This window comes from Schistocerca americana, chromosome 10 (assembly GCF_021461395.2).
Source record: "Schistocerca americana isolate TAMUIC-IGC-003095 chromosome 10, iqSchAmer2.1, whole genome shotgun sequence".
NCBI classification, from domain to species: Eukaryota; Metazoa; Arthropoda; class Insecta; order Orthoptera; family Acrididae; genus Schistocerca; species Schistocerca americana.
The window spans coordinates 94,552,207-94,575,602 of NC_060128.1; the positions used below are offsets into that span (position 1 = coordinate 94,552,207).

The window sequence follows — 23,396 nt, forward strand, 5'->3', positions numbered from 1 at the left end:
CCGCCGTGCCAAATGGGTGGTCGAACGGTTCCCGGAAGATGTCGAGACCTCCTCAGCGGTGTTCACTCTCGGGGACAACAGGCAGTGCGCGGGTGGTCTCGGCGCTGAAGGGTTGAACGCACGGGACCCTTTGTGGGCTGTGTTAGCCTCCTGTCCGGGATAATTAGTGCGAGTGGTCAGTTTCCGCGAGGGCAGAGCTCCGTGGGAGGCGCCTGGAGACCTTCAGCTCCCGGGTCCCTGGCCGCGGCACAAAGCGGGTGGCGAGGTGCCCGACCGGATTATCCGTCCGACTATCCCTGGCGGATAGCGGCTCCTGTCCGCCGCGTCGGCAGCTCGTCCGTCTCCCCGTTCCAGGAATACGCGGACTCCTTTTGTCGCGCCTAGCGGTCCCGAAACGGTGCCTGCCCCCCTATCCTCCCACGCCCCACACCTGCCCTCACCTGTTCTCAGCTAATAGTTAACGGGAGGGTAGCTGATGACGTCCTGCATCATCTCGCACTTGACGCGTTACCACCAGGAGCTTCATCTTGTTCACCACTCCATTCATCACTTAGACCACGGACACGTACAAACTGCAAACGCCACTACTTACAAATAGACACAGGAAAAAAATCGTGTTAGCTTATGGCTTTTGTATCCCGCCTGACCGGCCGGGGTGGCCGAGCGGTTCTAGGCGCTTCACTCTAGAACCTCGCGACCGCTACGGTCGCAGGTTCGAGTCATACCTCGGTCATGGATGGGTGTGATGTCTTTAAGTTCTACATCTACATCTACATTTATACTCCGCAAGCCACCCAACGGTGTGTGGCGGAGGGCACTTTACAAGCCACTGTCATTACCTCCCTTTCCTGTTCCAGTTGCGGGAAGAACGACTGCCGGAAAGCCTCCGTGCGCGCTCGAATCTCTCTAATTTTACACTCGAGATCTCCTCGGGAGGTATAACTAGGGGGAAGCAATATATTCGATACCTCATCCAGAAACGCACCCTCTCGAAACCTGGCAAGCAAGCTACACCGCGATGCAGAGCGCCTCTCTTGCAGAGTCTGCCACTTGAGTTTGCCAAACATCTCCGTAACGCTATCGCGCCTATCAGATAACCCTGTGACGAAACGCGCCGCTCTTCTTTGGATCTTCTCTATCTTCTCCGTCAACCCGACCTGGTACGGATCCCACACTGATGAGCAATACTCAAGTATAGGTCGAACGAGTGTCTTGTAAGCCACCTCCTTTGATGATGGACTACATTTTCTAAGGACTCTCCCAATGAATCTCAACCTGGCACCCGCCTTACCAAAAATTTTATATGACCATGCCACGTCAAATCGTTCCGTACGAATACTCCCAGAAATTTTACTGAAGTAACTGCTACCAGTGTTTGTTCCGCTATCAGTAATCATACAATAAAGGATCCTTCTTTCTATGTATTCGCAATACATTATATTTGCCTATGTTAAGGGTCAGTTTCCACTCCCTGCACCAAGTGCCTATCCGCTGCAGAGCTTCCTGCATTTCGCTGCAATTTTCTAATGCTGCAACTTCTCTGTATACTACAGCATCATCCGCGAAAAGCCGCGTGGAACTTCCGACACTATCTACTAGGTCATTTATACCCTACTCGCCATTAAAATTGCTACGCCAAGAAGAAATGCAGATGATAAACGGGTATTCCTTGGACAAACATATTATACTAGAACTGACATGTGATTACATTTTCACGCAATTTGGGTGCATAGATCCTGAGAAATCAGTAACCAGAACAACCACCTCTCGCCCTAAGAACAGCCTTGATACGCCTGGGCATTGAGTCAAACAGAGCTTGGATGGCGTATACAGGTACACCTGCCCATGCAGCTTCAACACGATACTACAGGTCATCAAGAGTAGTGACTGGCGTATTGTGACGAGCCAGTTCCTAGGCCACCATTGACCACACGTTTTCAATTGATGAGAGATCTGGAGAATGTGCTAGCCAGGGCAGCAGTCGAACCTTTTCTGTATCCATAAAGGCCCGTACAGGACCTGCAACATGCGGTCGTGCATTCCCAGGGATCGAATGAAGGGTAGAGCCACGGGTCGTAACACATCTGAAATGTAGCGTCCACTGTTCAGATTGCCATCAATGCGAACAAGAAGTGACCGAGACGTGTAAACAATGGCACCCCCTACCATCACGCCAGGTCATACGCCAGTATGGCGATGACGAATACACGCTTCCGATGTGCGTTCACCGCGATGTCGCCAAACACGGATGCGGCCATCACGATGCTGTAAACAGAACCTGGATTCATCCGAAAAAAATGACGTTTTGCCATTCGTGCACCCAGGTTCGTCGTTCAGTACACCATCGCAAGCGCTCCTGTGATGCAGCGTCAAGGGTAACCGCATCCGTCTCCGAGCTGAAATTCTGTGCTGCTGCAAACATCGTCGAATTGTTCGTGCAGATGGTTGTTGTCTTGCAAACGTCCTCATCTGTTGACTCAGGGATCGAGACGCGGCTGCACGATCCGTTACAGCCGTGCGGATAAGATGCCTGTCATCTCGACTGCTAGTGATACGAGGTCGTTGGGATCCAGCACGGCGTACCGTATTACCCTCCTGAACCCACCGATTCCGTGTTCTGCTAACAGTCATTGGATCTCGACCAATGCGATCAGTAATGTCGCGATACGATAAACCGCAGTCGCGATAGGCTACAATCCGACCTTTATCAAAGTCGGAAACGTGATGGTACGCATTTCTCCTCCTTACACGAGGCATCACAACAACGTTCCACCAGGCAACGCCGGTCAACTGTTGTTTGTGTATGAGAAATCGGTTGGAAACTTTCCTCATGTCAGCACGTTGTAGGTGTCGCCACCGGTGCCAACCTTATGTGAATGCTCTGAAAAGCTAATAATTTGCATATCACAGCAACGTCTTCCTGTCCGTTAAATTTCGCGTCTGTATCACGTCATCCTCGTGGTGTAGCAATTTTAATGGCCAGTAGTGTAAACTGACACAGGAAAACAATCGTTTTACTCTATTGCCAAAATCTTTGTTATTTGTTTTACCTTCATCGGGGTTATTTTTTGCCAAAATCGGTGTCACATCTGCAGATTAGTTAATACTTTTGCCATCGATGTATTTTTTTTTTTTTTGCCAAATTTGATATCTTTTCGACATAGAACGTTTCTGGGTATGTTACCGCGTTATAATGTATGAAACTACTGCTGCTGAAAAAAAACCAACGTTTCGGCTACGGTTGCAGCGGCCTTCTCCTGGATAATGGTCCATTGTGTTCACCATTAGACCAAGAAGAACGCCACAGCAACCGTGGCCGAAAGGTTGGGTTTTATACATTATGGCTCGGTGTCACACCCAGAAAACTTTTATGTCGACTTACTCTAGCCGCGGAAGCCTATGCTGTTATATTGATGTCTTTTCGCTACATTTGATATAATTTTCTGCCAAAGTCGGTGTTGGTTTTGCCAAATTCGATAACTTATTTTGCCAAATTCGATCACTCATTTCGTCAAATTCGATGACTAATTTTGCCAGATTCGGTGACTTATTTTGCCAAATATAACGACCTTTTAGCCTAATATGATGATATGGTGACTTCCTTGCCAAATGTGGTGACTTCTTCGCCAAATATGGTGAATTCTTTGCCAAATTTTGTGACTTTTTTACCAAATTAAGTGATCTTTTCTGCCAGGCTCTGCGTTACTTTTTTGCCAATTTGGGTGCTATTTTCTTGCCAGAATCGGAGTTATTTTTTTCCAATGGTGGTGTTATTTTTTTATAAAATTTACTGGTAATTTTTAATCAAATTCGTTGTTACTTTTACCAAATTCGATGTTACATTCTTACCTAATTTCATGCCTTATTTTTGGCAAATGCGATGTGACACTTTTGTGAAATTCAGTTTTTTGTTGTCATATTTGGTGTTTTGTTGTCACGTTCGGTGTTTTGTTGCCAAATTCGGTTTTTTACCACATTCGATACTTTTCGACAAATTTGGTGTTTTTTGTCAAATTCGGTGTCTTTTTGCCAAATTCCATGTTGTTTTTGCTAATTTTGGTGCTATTTTCGTAGTCATATCAAAGTTTATTACACAGTAAATGAACTTTCAGGTTAAGGTTATACACGAATCTCATCGTTGAAGAGATCAGAAATGAAAATGCAGTTTTAAGATTCAGTAACTATCAGTTATAAATATTAGTAAACTGCCGTAACCAGATTTATAACATTTCTACAGGACTAATTTACAAATTTACCGATGTTTCGTACAAATTACCGATTTTGCGTTATTTCCCTAAAATTCGCTAGTTTCGCCTTATCGTTTTCTCATTATCGCTTCCGCATAGTCTTCCAGTCCCTACTTATGCTACGTTAAGAATTGAAACCAGGCTGAAAGTCAGGTGACGGACGGCCAACTTCCGAGTTTCCGTTGTTAAGTACTAAGCGAACTGGAGACGACGGCTTTACTTTTCCTCATTTATAGCTGAAATAAAGCTCTGTTTTAACAGTTGAACGACTTGCATTAGTCTTATACCTATGCCATTGCACTTAACCTTATTTCTCCAAATTCTCAACATTAATCCGACGGTCATCGTTTCTACGCTTGACCAGGTACAACAGTAACAGTTTGAAACATTGTATTCTTTTTACAATCGAGAGAATTACAGTCCTTCAGTGAATTCCTGTTTTTGTTGACTGCGAGTTTACCGTCTCCGAAGGAGAAGAAGACAAAACGTCAGTTTTCGATACTGCAATGCCTGTGATGTTCCGAATTACGATGCAAAGTTCCTTCGCACACGCATGTATGGAAATACGAGGGGCGTTTGAAAAGTCCGTGCAAAACTAAAAACTACTTATGTGTTTGGGGTAAACATTTTTTATTTTTCGACATAGTCTCCGTTTAGACTCATACACTTCGTCCAACGCTGTTGTAATTTGTTGATCCCTTCCGAATAACAGGAACTCTGCAAAATAGCTATTAGTTGCTGCAGTCACCTCCTGGTTTGAATAAAATCTTTGTCCCGCCAGCCATTTCTTCAAATTGGGGAGCAAATAGTAGTCCGAGGGTGCCAAGTCTGGAGGATAGGGGGGATGTGAATCCTATTTCCATTAATTTTGCGACCACAACTGCTGAGGTGCGTGCTGATGCATTGTCGTTTTGGAAAAGGTCTTTTTTCCGGTCCAGTCGCCGGCATTTTTCTTGCAGCTTGGTTTTCAAACAACCTCGTGAATCCATGGATCCTTCATGTCAGCAGAGGACTCTTCAAGATGGTGGAAGCTCTGTAATGATGTTGGCCTTGTGCAGTTGGAATGATATGGGGCTCTTGACAGGTGACACGAACGTAAGCATCCTATCTGATCACCTACATCCATTGATGTCCATTGTGCATTCTGGCAAACTTTAGCAATTCCAGCAGGACAATGCGACACCCCGCACGTCCAGAATTGCTACAGAGTGGCTCCAGGAACACTCTTCTGATTTTAAATACTTCCGCTGGCCACCAAACTCCCTGGACATGAACGTTATTGAGCATATCTGGGATGCCTTGCAACGTGCTGTGCAGAAGAGATCTCCACCCCCTCGTATTCTTACGGATTTATGGACAGCCCTGCAGGATTCATGGTGTCAAATCCGTCCACGCTTACTTCAGACATCAGTCGAGTCCATACCACGTCGTGTTGCGGTATTCCTGCCCTACACGTTATTAGGCAGGTGTACCAGTTTCTTTGGCTTTTAAGTGTATGATCTGTGGCTCAAATGGCTCTGAGCACTATGGGACTTAACATCTGTGGTCATCAGTCCCCTATAACTTAGAACTACTGAAGCCTAACCGACCTAAGGACCTCACACACATTCATGCCCGAGGCAGGATTCCAACCTGCGACCGTAGAGGTCACGCGGTTCCAGACTAAAGCGCCTAGAACCGCACGGCCACACCGGCCGGCCTATGATCTGTGTATGATTTGTTTTTCATATGACCATCCCTTTCGTATTGTATTATGTCTATGAAGTTTTCGAAATAGTATTTATTTATAAAGCCTATGTGTTCATTTAGAATTTCCTGTGTATAGTTTCTTGTGAGAATATATCTTTCCAGATCTTCGGGAATATTCATAGTAAATCCTTTCGGTATTCTCTGTAATATTTCTAATGCAACTTCAATTTTCTCGGCTTTGTGGCGTTGAGTTTTCGCAGAATATGCCGCTTCTGGAATATACAAAATCATCTGTCACGATTGCAACAACTTCTGTATTGGCCAAAAAGGTGAGAAAATTGAAACTGTGTTACAATGGTAGATATCCTGTGGAGATGGTCAACGATGGAAACCTGTAAATATTGATGTTCAAATAAAAATAAGCTGATGGTTAAATTGGGTGTTTTCAATTACGTAAAGGCTGTTGCATGTCACCTAATCAAAACATTATAGAAAATATGACATCTGGTATAGGCAGGAAAAAAGGGAAAAAGTGTTTCGAGAATCTTTTTCATGACGTCATAACTACGACAATATGCAGTGATACAAGGGAAAAAACAAAGAAACATACACTTTCCTTGCGTCATAACTTAATCACCGTTTTCCGCCGTCGTGAAGCGTATACATTGTGCCCCATCTTATAGCAAAAGAAAATAGCTTTGAATTTTTCACAAACTTTTGGATGATGTGTTTCTGAATTGGTGTTCTTTGTGTGTTTCTATAGAGTTACAAAGAATTCGTATCATTACTGTAGATCAAAAGAGACAAATGAAAATTGCCTCCCTAATTTTACTTGATAAATAATAACTGAAACTGAAAAATTTGTGTAATTTAATTTAGATTCTCGGAAAGTTCAGTTTCGTAATAGAGAAGCTAAATGAGAGCAGAACCGCTAGAAGAAAGCCGTGGCGAGCGCCTGCGTGCGTTCTCTTAGGCTGACCGCAACACAATACTGTTGTATGTATTGCCTACTCTAGCTCTTGCAGGCGCCATATACCGTCCATTTTATCGGGCGCGCAGAACTGCAATCACTCAAGATTTCAGCCATTTCCTAGTCGTGTAAAGCGGCTTCGTAGTTAATTGTTGCTTTTTTAAGCCCTTTCGAGGTGTAGGAATGTTAGAAGTACCGTTACAAAAAATATGAACAGTATTCTCAGATGGCAGCAAAGAGCCCTAATAAATTGAGATTTTATTAGGGGCTTATAGCCTGGCGCCCTACTTTGTACGCAGAGAATTTCAGAGTCAGTTCACGGACATTATTTTCCTAAATCAGTGCGACGCAACTGTCAGGAAAATCTGCAATGATTTAAAGATATCAATTCAAGCACTGTAAAATAACAAACATTTCGATTATTGTAGCAGAATCATTATTGGCTGATGGCGTAGCATGTAAGCATTGTATTTGCAATGTCCCTTGATCTTTTCTCGTGAAAGCATTTTTTTCTTTTATTTAAATTTTATATTTATTATCAAATGGAAATATTACTTATGAAATATTAAATCATATTTTTAATAAAAATTATTTTTTCCATTTTAGTTACTAAATGCGAAGGTTGATTTGAACACTACAGTACTTACTTTAACACGCATGATGCTAGTTAGTATTGGTGTGCTGTTGCCTTCGTCTGACGTCTGAAATGACTTACACAGCGAGTTACAGTATGGGGACCTATAATTTAACTTGGATTCCCAATCACGATGCTAGTAATTGCATGAAAATACGGGGATTCACAACCAATTAAAAATTGGTAGAAAAATGGGAAACACCGAGGGTATATATACAGGATGGTCCATTGATCGTGACCGGGCCAAATTTCTCACGAAATAAGCGTCAAACGAAAAAACTAAAAAGAACGAGACTTGTCTAGCTTGAAGGGGGAAACGGAAGGCGAACTACTCGCTGTTGTGAGGAATGTCGTTACACGTATTACCAAATGCATTGAGGTTGACGGACACTATTTTGAGAATTTATTGCCTTAATGTGGTATTTACAGGTAATCACGCTATAACAGTATGCGTTCTCAGAAATGATAAGTTCACAAAGGTACATGTATCACATTGGAACAACAGAAATAAGATGTTCAAACGTACCTACGTTGTGTATTTTAATTTAAAAAACCTACGTGTTACCAACTGTTCGTCTAAAATTGTGAGCCGTGTATTTGTGACTATTACAGCGCCATCTATCACAAAGCGAAAAAAATGGTCCAACTAAAACATTCATATTTCTTTACGTACTACACGAATATGTAATAAAAATAGGGGTTCCTATTTTTAAAAAACGCAGTTGATATCCGTCTGACCTATGGCAGCGCCATCTAGCGGGCCAACCATAGCGCCATCTGCTTTCCCCCTTCAAGCCAGACAAGTTTCGTTCTTTGTAGTTTTTTCGTTTGATGCTTATTTCGTGAGATATTTGGCCCGGTCACTATCAATGGACCACCATATATATATCCACTTAAACGTTTCAGCGCAAATATCTGTAGAAAAATAACAAACATTGAACAACGATTTTCGCGTGAATGTATGTATGAAAGAAATCACTATGTAACATTCCAAAAGGTAAGCAAATATTTTTTCAACACAGCCCCATCCTTTGTTATGCGAGCATCGCTTGGATTTCCGCCCCTCCCCGGTTCTATAAAGCCCTCCAAATCCTCGAACGCCATGCACTCCGCCTCGCCTTCCGCATCCGCCTTCCGTCCCCCACGCGCATCCTCTACGACCTCATCCCCTTCCCCCACCTTCTCCTTTTCCTTGAACACATCTGCACACTATATATTGTCCGCCGCCTTGATCCCCCTCACCCCCTGGTGTCTCCCTTCCTCTCCATTCCCAACCAGTTGCCGCGCCTTTACCGTTGTGTCCCTCCCTCTCTCCATCTCCACACCCTCCATCTCCTTTCCCAACACAACTTCCACCGTCTACCACTCCCAGATGATGAGCTTCGCCCTGCCATCTACGCTTCCTACCAACTCTAACCCCCTTTTTCTGCCTCCTCCTCTGGGCTCCCTCTCCTCCCCCTCCCTCCTCCTGAACGGCTTCCCCCTCCTACTCCCCCTCCATCTCTTGTGCCTCCTTTCAGTGTCTCTGCGCTCCCTCCTGCCCTGTCTTCCCTTTTCCTCTCCCGCCCCACGTGTCTCCTGCCTCTTCGTGAACCCAAGGTTGCCCCTCCTCTCTTCATCCCGCCGCTTCCTCAGCTGCCCCATGCTCTCCCCTCCTTTTCCATCCTCTCTGACCTTTCCCTCGGCAGGTCCCACCTGGTAGTTTTACTCATCGTTGTGTGTGCTGCTAGTGGGCTTTAAGTGTGTTGTTTCGGAGTGTTTTTAATACTGTGGCCGACTTTTAACCTGTGCATGCGCATTCAGTGTGTGTTTCAAGCATCGCCAACTGTGTTTTTTAACTTTCTGGTGACTTTTTTAACTGTCTCCCATGAACGTCCATGTCTTTTTACCTCCATTTTCTCCCCTTACTCTGTTTTATGTTCCCCTTTTTTATCTCCTTATGTATGTATCATTTTATTCTTGTTTTAGTTGTCGTGTCTCTCGGCTGAAGAGCAGCGGATTGTGCCGCTGACAGCCCTCCCCTGCCCATATGGGGCAGGGGAATGAAATCACAATAAAGAAAAAAAAAAATTTCAACACAAACTTATTTTTCCTTAAATAGACACCCCGTGTCATTTCTTGCATAAGCAATAACACGAAAAAGCATAAAAAGAATGGCGTTGATTGCATCGCAATACGTCAATTACATTCCGAGAATGCAAAGTGAAGTTGACGTTTGAAATAAATGAAACGCGCCGCTATTGCACACCCCGAGATGCAAGTGTGAACCCTACGTTGCTCGTAACCGTGGTGTGACTGACGTATGTAATCTTACTTTCACTGTTATCAGGAGGACTGAAAGTAATAATAAGGTTTTGCTGCCACACACACACTGATATGTACATAACAGTTTACCTCTTGCATGTGCTACGAGGGCTGTCCAGAAAGTAAGTTACGATCGGTCGCGAAATGGAAACGACTATGAAAATCCGATAAAGCTTTGCAAAGATGTGTTGGGCAGTGTCTCTAGTACGACTCTAGGTAGAATTATGTCGCTCTTTTCATTCCTGAGCTCTTAGTGAGCGGGTAAAGATGTTATAGAAAATAGTGTCTCCCGCCAAGTACGAGGGCCTGGTGAGAATTTTCCCCTGAAGCTATGCAACCAACATTACATAACTGTCGTGCGGTTTCTTCTTCAAGACAATTCTCAGCCTCATTCTGCAGGGGCAATGAAGATGTTCCTGCATCGTTTCAATTGGAAATGTTTGGTTACCCACAATACAGCCCGTAATTGTCTCCCACTGAGTTTCATCTCTGCTCAAACGAACCGCTGGCTATGAAGACAACATTTTGGCACAGACAACGAGCTTTAGTCCAGCGTAGAGAATTGGCGCAAAGAACTGGCGGCTGCCTTCTATGATGAGGGTATTGGAAAGTTGGTACTACGCTACGACGAATGTCTGAGTCAGAACGGCGACTACGTAGAGAAGTAGCTGAAAGGTGTAGCTAACTGTTACAAATGAAACATTTCTGATTTTCATTGTGACTTTCATTTCGCGATCAATCGTAACTTACTTTCTGGACAGCCCTCGTATTTACTTTCGTACACTCTACAGAGCGCTACTGATCAGTGTACTAACCTAACAGTTCTCAAATCGATGGATAGGACTCGCTAATCCTGTCAGATTTCCCACGTGGTCGCCAAAGCTCATCCTCATTAACTTTTTTATCTGAGAACATGTGAAAACTGGGTGTATAAGAAGTTTCAAAGAACAATTGACAACATGAAAGCCCGTATTACCGCTGCATGTGCCGCAATAGCACCAGAAACACTGACAGCAGTGAGTCGATCAGTGTTGGACCCTACACAGTGGTGTTTCCATTCAAATGGCAATCTCTCCGAACATAACATTGTAATGTTTCTGCTGTGAGAAATGTGTCTTTCTGAGAAGACGTATGCTGGCCATTGTGGCCGAGCGGTTCTAGGCGCTTCAGTCCGGAACCGCGTGACTGCTTCGGTCGCAGGTTCGAATCCTGCCTCGGGCATGGATGTGTGTGTTGTCCTTAGGTTAGTTAGGTTTAAGTAGTTCTAAGTTCTAGGGGACTGATGACCTCAGATGTTAAGTCCCATAGTGCTCAGAGCTATTTGAACCACTTTTTTTTTTTGAGAAGACGTATGTTTGTTTGTAGACACTATTGTACGTTTATGTAGTGGTTTCATCATGTGTAAAAGTTCAGTTGTAACATAATCATTAAAAATGTTCAGGGACAATGTCTTGCACGTGTTAGGAACCATTATTTAACTGATGTACAACTATCGTTTACCCCTCTGTTAGATCCTTAATTATGTTTAGTCTGGCCGGTGATATTGGATATCTTGTTACCGTGATGTCCTTTCTATTACTGTAACAAAAATCAATAAAACACGAACGGCCACGCGGAGTGACCGCGCGGTTTGAGGCGCCATGTCACGGATTGCGCGGCGCCTCCCGCCAGAGGTTCGAGTCGTCCCTCGGGCATGGGTGTGTGTGTTTTGTTCTTAGCATAAGTTAATTTAAGTGGTGTAAGTCTAGGGACCGATGACCTGAGCAGTTTGGTCCCTTAGGAATTCACTCATATTTAAATTTAAATAAATCACGAACGAGTAAACCCTTTCCTTATTTTTCGTTGTATGTGACTGGACATCTGCATTGTTTCCAGTAAGTAGCAGTAAATACAGCGTTTGTCGCGTTGTAGTACGCCATTATGGGTAACGCGGGGTTCACGCTTTCATCTCTGGATGTTCAATAGCGGCGCGTTTCGTTTATTTCAAGCGTCAACTTCGCTTTGCAATATCTCTGGATGTAATTGACGTATTGTGATGCAACCAACGCCATTCTCTCTCTGACTTTTCATGTTACCGATTGCGTAAGAAATAATACTGAACGTCTATTTAAAAAAATAAATAAATAAATAAATTTGTGTTGAAAATAATATTTGCTTACGTTTTAGAATGTCTCATAGTATTTACTTTCATGAGCGCGCAAAGTCGTTTTTCAGTATCTGTCGTTGTTCCAGAACTATTTGTGCTGAAACGTTTAAATGGGCCACCTCGTCTATATACGGTGGTCAGGAAATGTCTGAAACCTTTGTAGGGATGTTGCAGGACACGTTGTACTGAGACTGAAATGTTAAGAAAAAAAATTCGATTCGTTGCGCCGTTTCCGAGCGATTTAGCATTGCAATTAGCCAATCGGGGCGTCGCGCGCTCACATTCCTTTTTTTTTTGTCAGCTGTAACTTGAATTCGCGCTCGCAATGACCTGATTGGAAAACTTCAGACTAAATAACTCGGAAACGGCTCTACATATCGAATTTTTTTCGTAACATTTATGTCTCAGTACAGCCTGCTCTGCGACATCCCTACAAGCGTTTCAGACATTTCCTGACCAACATGTATATGTATGTACATACCAAATTTTAATTTTTTCATTTCATTAGTATTTAGAAATAAAATATTTTTTGTAATTTGTAATTTACGCCACTCAGAAATCTTCTAATATTCAATGGTCATATTTTCGAGTATTCAGTATCCAGTGAATTGACGTCTGGGCACTATGTATTAAATATAGTACAGATGAAGAAGTGTTAGAGCCAATCATTATCCGACAGATGATATCAGTAAGCTGATTTTGATGTTTATTTTGTTACGCAGTTAATCCTGTGTCGCCTGTGAGATGTCACGACACACCCAACCCATTGGGGAGGAGAGTTTTGCCCAGGTGGAGGCTCTGATTCGAAACTGCTAGACCTGAAGCTGTAACTGTGGTTTCATGTCCTGCCCATCTCTCAAATACACGGAAAAAGAGGATCACTTCCTTACTACCCAATTCAGTGGATGCTCTAATATTTGGTGCAGTGGGAAGTACCCTCTGCCATGTTCTTCATAGTGGTTTGCAGAATATTAATGTAAATTTCTGGGGGGGAGGGTCCAAATTTTTCTGTAATTTTATGTTATGTGTATAAAGTATGCTCATATTAATCTTGTGTCACGTTCTGCTACCTAAAGCTATTTACAATAACAAAACCATAACAAATATCTGCAGAGTCATCGCAGGCAGCGCGCTCTGGTGGCTGCTTCCCGGGCGACGCGACGGTGCTGCTCTCTGACGGGCAGCGGCTGCCACTGCGGCGGCTCCGCATAGGCCAGCGCGTGCAGGCAGTTGACCTGGAGAGTGGCCAGACACTCTTCTCGGAGGTCATCCTCTTCCTAGACCGCAGCCCTAATGTGAGTATCCATCTCACTACAATGCTCACTCTTTATATGATTATCTTCGAAACTCATTAACATGATTCATTCTGCAGGAGAAACAGTGTATCAATAATTGTGCACTAGTTAGCATACAAATCATACCGTATTACTCAATAGTCATGACTCTGCAATGAGAAACTGCAATTTGTATTTAGAAATGCGTCATATCTTACCTCATGTGGATCACATATATGTAATCATCACTTTGCTATCTCTACTACCCTACAATAGCACTGAAAAATATTTTTTTTTCCGTAGAAAAGAGGAAAAGGAATAGCAAATCTTAAAGGAAAGAGAACAAATGAGGTGCAAGTGTAAGAAGAGCAGGAAGTAAGTTACATAAGAAATGTAACAATGTAACCAATAGATTGGGAAGATAGATCACAAATAGTAAAAATAAAGAGAGGGAGATAGGGGCATATAATGACAAACTGAGAAAGAATGAAATACGAAGGGAAAGAAGAAAAATAGGTTATAGAACTAAGGAAGGAAATAGGAAACACAAAAGAAAGAGTCAATAAAGCAGAAGACATAGAGATAGCAGGCATAGCAGGCAAAAGAAAGAGGTAAGAAAAATGAAAATATTAAGAAGAATAAAGGAACAAAAAAGAAATAACTAGAAAGAGAAGGAGGTATAACAGAGAGGGAGATTGATGCAGAGAAGAAATAAGTAAAGAAGGAGGAGGACATTAGCGTTTAACATCTCATTAACAATGAGGTCATTAGAGACAGAGCACAAGCTCAAGTTAGGGAAGGATGGAGAAGTAAAGTGGTCACGCCATTTCGAAGGAACCCTCCAAGCATTTGCCTTACGTATTTTAGGGAAATCACAGAAAACCTAAATCAGAATGGTCGGACTTGGGTTTAAACCGTCGTCCTCCTGAATGCGAGTCCAGTGTGCTAATCACTGCATTGCCCCTCTCAGTAAAAACAAATGAATTATGTCTGGAACGAGAAATGGTCAGACAGGCTGCAAGACGAGAAAGGAGCAAAAACAGAGTAATGAAAATAAACATAGAAAAATATACGCAAAAGAGAAGGGAATCTCCGCAGAGTTGAATTAAGAGTGTGAAAAGAGAACTGAAAGATATTAGAAAACAGAAGGAAGGAAATGAACTTGCAAAGAAAGCAATGGAGGGATTGAGATGAAGATGGGAAAAAAGAGTCTAAGAATAAAGAAGAGAGAAATGAGAGAGAATGAATTAAAGAAGGAAGGAGTAAGGGAAGAAATAGAGGTTTGAGAAGGAAATGAATAGTACAAAGAGAAAGAGAAAAAGGATAAAAGAGAAATAAGTATGTGGGATCAAAAGTAATAAAAGAGAAAAGAAAGTAATTAAATGGTATGGAAGGTGATTGAGATGGAAAAGAGACTGGATAAGAAGCAGAGTCAAAAGGTATAGAGAAAAGGTGAATTCAGAGAGAGAAGAATAAAAGAAGAAAGTACATAAGGAAAGTTAGCTTCATGCAGAAGAAGTAGAAGAAGAGCAAAGGGAAAAGAAAGGGACAAGGAGTGCGCCACATGATGGTAAGGATTGATAAGGACAGAGCAGAAAGAGAATGACATGGTAGGAACAAAGAGGTAGTCGAGAATATAAGAAAGAACGAGTGACACTGGTAAGAGAAGGAAATAGAACATAGAAAGTTAAAAGGAAAGGCCAGAAAGAGATAGGGGGAGGGGGAGGATGTAATATTTCCCATGTACACACCTTATTCCTTGTTCCTACTGCTCACGTGCACCATTCTGTTTGCAGGAGGAGCGACCGTTCTTGCGGCTGTCCCTGACATCCGGCAGTGCCCTGCTGGTGACACCAGCTCACCTGCTGCCCGTGGACAGGGGCTCGAGAGGTGTGCAGCAAGTCTTCGCCGGCAGCGTGCGCCCGGGAGACCGTCTCTTTGTAAGTTTCCTGCTCTCTGTACCGGTTAATTCCAATGCCAGTTTACCCATTCCTGCACCCAAGTCCACACCGTACACTTCATATCAGATCTTTCCACACGTTTGTATGCTCCACCCAGATGATGGGACCAGACTGGCTCACCATCACCAATTTTGCCCAAATTTTTGGTGTATGCAGGGCTTGGCTCAAAATGAAAGTGACACAAAAGGGAGTATTTAGAGGAAATAACATTTTTGACATGACTCAGGTCAGGTATGAGGCATTTATAATAGCTTAGTGTCCAGGCAGCAGTTGGCATGGTATAACAAGTACAGAATTATAATCAGATAGTGATAGGGTTGAGCCTTCTATGGAGCCTGTTATTTTCTTTCTTCTTCGTTATTTTCAATATTTATTTTAATCACACTCAAAATAAACTGAAATAATGTTTAATATATATTTTGCGTTAATGTTTTCATAAAAGCATCACATGGAAATGCAAAGGAAAATTTGGGATGCACAGGAACGGATTTCTTCTATTAATTGGCTTGTGGAGGGACAAAAAAATCCACTGTTATGAGATTTTTCAAGATAAAGGGTTTCCATCATGTAAGATTAAAGAGAATCCCCTCAAATGCATTCCACTGCTGCAACCCTACAATGTCTATTTTTTGTTATGTAAAGAATTTGATCAAAACACTAGAAAACTGGTCTTGTCTCATCATCTACATCTACATACATACTCTGCAATCCATCATACGGTGCGTGGCGGAGGGTACCTCGTACCACAACTAGCATCTTCTCTCCCTGTTCAACTCCTAAACAGAACGAGGGAAAAATGACTGCCTATATGCCTCTGTACGAGCCCTAATCTCTCTTATCTTATCTTTGTGGTCTTTCCGCAAAATATAAGTTGGCGGCAGTAAAATTGTTCTGCAGTCAGCCTCAAATGCTGGTACTCTAAATTTCCTCACTAGCGATTCATGAAAAGAACACCTCCTTTCCTCTAGAGACTCCCACCCGAGTTTCTGAAGCATTTCCTTAACACTCGCATGATGCTCAAACCTACCAGCAACAAATCTAGCAACCAGCCTCTAAATTGCTTCTATGTCCTCCCTCAATCCGACCTGATATGGATCCCAAATGCTCAAGAAAGAGAGAAAGAGAAATTGCACCCTTAGAAGACTACATCAAAAAACTTCCTTTCTACATCACCAGCTATCCTCATGAGTACTTTGTAACATGGTGTGTTTGGTGACGTTTGCTGCCAACCTACTTGATGAAAGTAACAGAAACTTTAAAACAAACATGCAATTGTAAAAAGGCAGCATTTGTAACACGTGCAAGATGCCAAGATAATTACTGCTTCCCCTGTTTTTAGAGTGAATGCAACCCCCACACATGAAAATCAACAACTGTAAAATAATAAAATTATCTAATTTTATGTACAAAATCATTGTGTACATCTTACTGCCCCTTACTGGGAATGTTCGAATCACAAGTTTTTGCAGTGCTTTTCCTCTTCATGCTTCTTATGGAAATATTAATAACAACATTGTTGTGAACATAGTTTCAGCTTGCTAAATGTAAAAACTGAAAATTAAAATTAAAAGAAAGTTTCCACATTGGGACTCGACCTCACAACCCTTCATTTACCATTGTGTACTATTTCTGCATGCCAGCTTCAGCCTGCAAGCTACGCTGATGAAAATGGCTCATGCTTCCCATGACCCACTCCAAAAATCCATCTGGAGCTCTCACTTCTCCCACTTTTATTTCTGGCCAAGCCCTGCACGTACCACAAATTTGGATGAAATTGACGACGAAAAGTTGGCGCAGTGTAGGATACACCACCTAGTTGGCACATAGCAATACATTTTCACTCTGCAGTGGAGTGTGTGCTGATTTGAAACTTAAGGGCAGATTAAAACTGTGTGCCAAATCAGAGTCAAACCTGAGCTGAGACCTTTGCCTTTGACAGGCAAGTGCGCTACTGACTGAACTATCAAAGCACGACTCACGATCCACAAACAGGATTTCACTTCTGCCAGTACCACGTAGTGGATCATGTACTGCACTTGCATAGATTTGTTATTTGTTATTCATTGAGCATCCATTTTGTCATATACAATGATATAGGAGTTGTCATGTTACATTATATGAGTTTGTAATTATACAGTAAATTAATAACATAGGCCTACGGTGGTAAAACATATATAAATATATATCTCGTGCAGCATATAGTAGAGAATAACGAAACAAACAATCATTAATTATTTATAGAGCATACTATTTTCATACATTTCTTTTTCATATATGACTTATCATTATAATTGACCACTTTAGTAGGGAATAACAGAACAAACAATAATTAATTAATTATAGTGTGTACAGGCAGACTATTTTCATAGATTTGTTCAAATATGAATTATCATTATCATTGACCACTATGTCACTATGTTCTGAAAATCCATGTACTCTGTAACACTGTAAAAACATTCTCTTAATAACATTTTTAAGCTCATTTTTAAAAATGTAAAACTTTTCTATCTTAAGGGAAGAGCACTAAAAAGGATTTTGGGGTGATATATTGCACTTTTGTGATATTGGCCTGTTTTGTGTGTTTCTCTGTGGAAATCATTCCTGTGTCTTGTTGGGTAGTCATGGCACTCACTATTTAAAGAAGAAAATTGGGGATGAGATTTGAAAAAGCAGGTACTTTCGTAGATATATAAAGACGGAAGTGACATTATTTGAAATTCTTTGAAAATTTCCCTGCAGGCTCTCTTGGTTCAGCCCCTTTCATTATTCTTAATGCTCATTTTTGAATAATGAATGACCGGTTTGCCAGACTTGAATTACCCCAAAATAAGACACCATACCGCAATAGACTATGCATAAGAGCATGATAAGCACATATTACAGTTTTTTCACTGCAGCAGTTTTTCAGCATTCTGAGTATGTAGCAGCATTTACTTAGCTTTTTATTGAGCATTTCAATATGTTTATTCCACTTTAGACGCTCATCTAGCCAGATACCTAAAAATTTTGTGTTTGAAGTTCGTAAAATCTTCTGTTCACCAAGTTTCAAAACTATATTGGGCTTTACTTTATTCAATACGTGGCTGAAATTCATCTATACTGGTTTTTTTTCTCATTTACAAATAAACAGTTATCTCTAAACCATTTTCCTCCTTCTTCTTTTGTTGTTTCTACTTTGTGTTGCAAGTCGGTCTCATTTTGAGCTTTAATAAAAAAACTTGTATTGTCCGCATACAATACATCATTAGCTAGTGTTAAACAGTTTGGTAGGTCATTTATGAAAATCAAGAACAAGAGGGGTCCCAGCACAGAACCTTGTGGCACTCCATTACTAACTTTCTTATATTCTGTTAGTAGAGTTCTAGCCTGTGAAAGGCAAAGGTCCCAGGTTTGAATTCCAGTCTGGTACACATTCTTAACCCTACAGTAAGTTTAAAAAACTCTTGTAGTCCACTTAGTGGAGCACTACGACCGTGCAGAAAACATCAAGTTGTAAAGTTTGTGAATGTTTGTTTGTGGGGAGACTGTTTGATGCAGAGAGAAAAACAACCAATCTGCTGATGTGTGTGCATGTTAATGTACCACAGATAAAAATATATTCATTTATACCCATTACACCCCCTGTATATGTATTGGATTTAGAAGTGAAGAGTGATTTTCTTTTCAAGCAGTTGTTTCATCCATTTCTTATATCCTCTACACAGCTTTCATTCCCAGTCTCCAAACTTTGTAACCAATCTTCAAGATTTGACTTGCTCCTTGATCTTACCTTTCAATGATACATTTTTATATGAAGGCAACAAACGTTACTCAGGCTGTAGAAAGTTTATTAAAACCATGGCCGGTTTCACACCAGTTTAAGAACATCCTCAGGTGCTATAATTGTATCTATAACATTATTTATGTAACAATTTTCTTGAAGCCTCTCCCCATCCTTAACAGCATTATATAAAGCTTTCTTGAAGCCTCGCCTCATCCTTTCATGTCACTGATAAAATTAAAACCCACTAGAAGCGTTTGTCAAATAGATAATACGAGGTGTCCCATAACATCAGTTGGAGGTGGATTGGGCTCAGCTATAAGCAACCTTCAATGAAGTTTTGACAGAGCCTTAATGTTTACTGATTCTCACCACTTTGACCTTTTCTACTAATATCCATGTTCTGGTCTCTTTTTCCTGTTTCTTTTGCATGGCAGGGAGAGGAGGACAAGTGGAATAGAGTTCATGATTGTAAGACTTTGTGCAAGTACACTCTGTGCCGTGTCTCATGGATTGACGTCCTGTGGCACTATAGATGCATCCTAGTTTTTACCTACTTCTTTCATTATCATCATCATCATCATCATCATCAAAATAATAAATTACATGACCCCACATCCCATAAACTAACTACATTTAACAGATGTTGTTGTTGTTGTGGTCTTCAGTCCAGAGACTGGTCTTACGCAGCTCTCCATGCTACTCTACCCTGTGCAAGCTCCTTCATCTCCCAGTACCTACTGCAGCATACGTCCTTCTGAACCTGCTTAGTGTATTCATCTCTTGGTCTCCCTCTACAATTTTTACCCTCCACGCTGCCCTCCAGTACAAAATTGGTGATCTCTTGATGCCTCAGAACATGTCCTACCAACCGATCCCTTCTTCTAGTCAAGTTGTGCCACAAACTCCTCTTCTCCCCAATTCTATTCAATACCTCCTCATTAGTTACATGATCTGCCCATCTAATCTTCAGCATTCTTCTGCAGCACCACATTTTAAAAGCTTCTATTCTCTTCTCATCTAAACTATTTATCGTCCACGTACCACTTCGTACACTCCATACAAATACTTTCGGAAACGACTTCCTGACACTTAAATCTATACTCGATGTTAACAAATTTCTCTTCTTCAGAAATGCTTTCCTTGCCATTGCCAGTCTACATTTTATATTCTCTCTACTTTGACCATCACGAGTTATTTTGCTCTCCAAATAGCAAAACTCATTTACTACTTTAAGCATCTCATTTCCTAATCTAATTCCCTCAGCATCACCCAATTTAATTCGACTACATTCCATTACCCTTGTTTTGCTTTTGTTGATGTTCATCTTATATCCTCCTTTCAAGACACTATCCATTCCGTTCAACTGCTGTTGCAGGTCCTTTGCTGTCTCTGACAGAATCACAATGTCATCGGCGAACCTCAAAAGTTTTTATTTCTTCTCCATGGCTTTTAATTCCTACTCCAAATTTTTCTTTTGTTTCCTTTAATGCTTGCTCAATATATAGATTGAATAACATCAGGGAGAGGCTACAACCCTGTGTCACTCCCTTCCCAACCACTGCTTCCCTTTCATGCCCCTCGACTCTTATAACTGCCATCTGGTTTCTGTAGAAATTGTAAATAGCCTTTCACTCCCTGTATTTTACCCCTGCCACCTTCAGAATTTGAAAGAGAGTATTCCAGTTATAGTTAAGAAATAACTTTCAAATGTAGCCACCAACATGTGCCATTGTGCAAGATGGAAGTAAAGCATTTCAATTAGGGAGCTGAAGCTACCCCTCAGTGTGTCCTAGCTAACAACACAAACCAACTTCACCCGATGCTACTTCCCACCTCCTCCATCATAAATTGTAATTATTCCTCTTGATGTGATATGACTCATTTTATGTGTCCACTGTGAACATCGTATTTCTTCTGTATACTTATTTTAAATTGGATACATGTATACAAATCTGATCTGTCTTTGTATGCAGATTCTATCTGGTAATATTTATTATTAGTATCCAGATAGTTTTTTTAATCTGGATGACAATGTAAGATATTAATATACTCCTTGGATTGGCAGCCAGATCATCAAGCACCTTGACATGATATCTCCACAGTCCACCCAGCTGCAATCTTCAGGCGAACTGCTGTTGCGTGAACTTCCTGGAACTGAATTCTGAATGCAAGCAGGAGCATAAAGCACCACAGTAGGCCAACAGCACATACACAAGAAATTGTCATAACTATGAAAAGAATCTATTGAAAATGACAATCATACAAATAGAGACAAGGGTTACCCTTTAAGTAAGATTTGGTACTCCACTTTATCAGACATTAAAAAACAATGGTCTTTGATTCAAACATCAGGACAGTTTATAACAGTGATTTATCGATTTCGCCAGCTTCCACCACTATATGTCCACTTGCACTAGAGTGCAATTATGACAATTTCTTGCACACACACTGTTGACTTTCTGTGGTGTATAAAGGAGCAACGGTTTGCAGTCTGTATTCCAACCCAGCGAGTTTCTGCAACAGCAGATTCACCTGAAAATAGTGTCCAGGTGGACTGCAGAAATATTGTGTCATGTTGACTTCATTATCCAGCTCTAAACAAGAGATGAATATTACCATTTATTATGCCAGAAAAGCCTGCGTAGTTATGGCATAGATACTATTTATTTTTTGTTGCTATAGCATGAAGAGAAGATAACTAGCAATGCTGCAACGAGCACTACTTTCCAAATTCATACTAATAATACTCAAATATATTAAACTTATTATTATTATTGTTATGAGTACATTTTCATTATGAGCACTTGTAATACTAACACATATTAGACTTTTGACTAGATCATTTACATTGTCCTTCTTCCCATAAAACATCAAATATTCTGTCTTGAAAAATGCTTTTCTAGAGACATAGAGCGCCCCCCCCCCTCCCCCTCTTCACTCACACCTGTGCACCGGCACATTGCATTATATACTAGAATGTGTGTGTGAGGAGAAGGCAGGGGGTCAGAAGGGGAGGCACATACACATTTTACTCCAGCTCAACTGAGGATTTATTCCAAAAGCTAGCAAGTTTTCTTTCTGTTTTGTGTGTACCTGTCAAGAAATGAACACTTCTGCTCTTCAATAGCTCACCTCCTTTACGCCTAAATTATTTATGTTCTATCATACCTTTCATACTATATTTACTTCATCAGATTATAGCCAAACCAGTAACTTCATTACCTTTGTCTTTTAGATAGACTTCAGTATTCGTGATATCACAAACAAAAATAAATGTTTCTTGTAGTGGCCATTTTCGCAGCGGCTGTATATAAACTGCAGTTGTTTCAAAGAAAATGCCTTTTTTTGCATGCTGCACATCAAAATTTTTATTTTTATTTATGCACCCAGACGTGTTTTGCCTTTTTTACAAGGCATCTTCAGTGGGTGTCAAGTAACTTCTAATTCACTGCATCTAAGCAAACTGCTTTTTCTCATCTGGCAACTAGGTGGACATCTTACAGTTCATTTTCAGTTCACTGTCTACGTTAACTTTAAAAAGATGGCAGTACGTAAACGGTGAACTGAAAGTGAACTGTAAGATGTCCACCTGGTTGCCAGATGAGAAGCAGCAGTTTGATTATATGCAGTGAATTAGAAGTTACTTGATACCCACTGAAGATGCCTTGTAAAAAAGGCAAAACGTGCCTGGGTGCGTAAATAAAAATAAAAATTTTGATGTGCAGCATGCAAAAAAGGCATTTTCTTTGAAACAACTGCAATTTTAAAAATAAATGTGTCTTTTTCACCATACTTTTAGAAACTCATACACTGTAAATACTACTCTCTGCTTAACAACTTTCACATTGGTTTATTTCGTGACAGAATACAATACACACAGTGCAGGTCACACTGATAATTAAGTCCATCCCTGTGTGAATGTGTAAGGATGGATGAACATGAACTTGAACAGAAACAGGAAGATACATCTTTCTCACACTTCTATTTTATTTTATTTTATTTTTTTCTGTTATAATTCTCATAGGGAATTGGAACATAATGGCAGTTCTTGTGGAATTGGCTGTTGGCTAAATGTGTTGTTCTAACTGGGGTGGCAATGAACCGCTCCCAGTGGGGCATATGCAGTCTCGTTTCTCCAGTCCCGACTCATTCAACATGAAACATAAAAATATATATAGCATATAACTATTACACAAAATCATTACATGAAAAATTCTTTAGTTATATATTAAAAGAAACACTGGTATATCCTTATGTCACTTATGTGGCAAAGGCAGCAGTGTCCTCAAAAATTGCATCGCACTAAACTCTGATTCTACCAACAATCCTCAAGTGTCTGGACATATTATATCTTTACCCTTTCTCCTCCTGCAATTAAGCCTCTTGCTTTCCTTACACTTTCCCTCTT

At 41.1% G+C, this 23,396-nt stretch overlaps 1 protein-coding gene across 1 annotated transcript in view; it reads left to right on the plus strand.

The window, feature by feature from the left end:
* Positions 1-23,396, plus strand: part of LOC124552266 (sonic hedgehog protein) — a 548,478-nt gene that overhangs the window by 518,323 nt on the left and 6,759 nt on the right. Inside the window, exons 5-6 of the mRNA XM_047126546.1 lie at positions 13,104-13,285; positions 15,061-15,204. Of these exons, the coding sequence (XP_046982502.1) occupies positions 13,104-13,285; positions 15,061-15,204 (326 nt within the window). The remainder of the gene's footprint in view (positions 1-13,103; positions 13,286-15,060; positions 15,205-23,396) is intronic.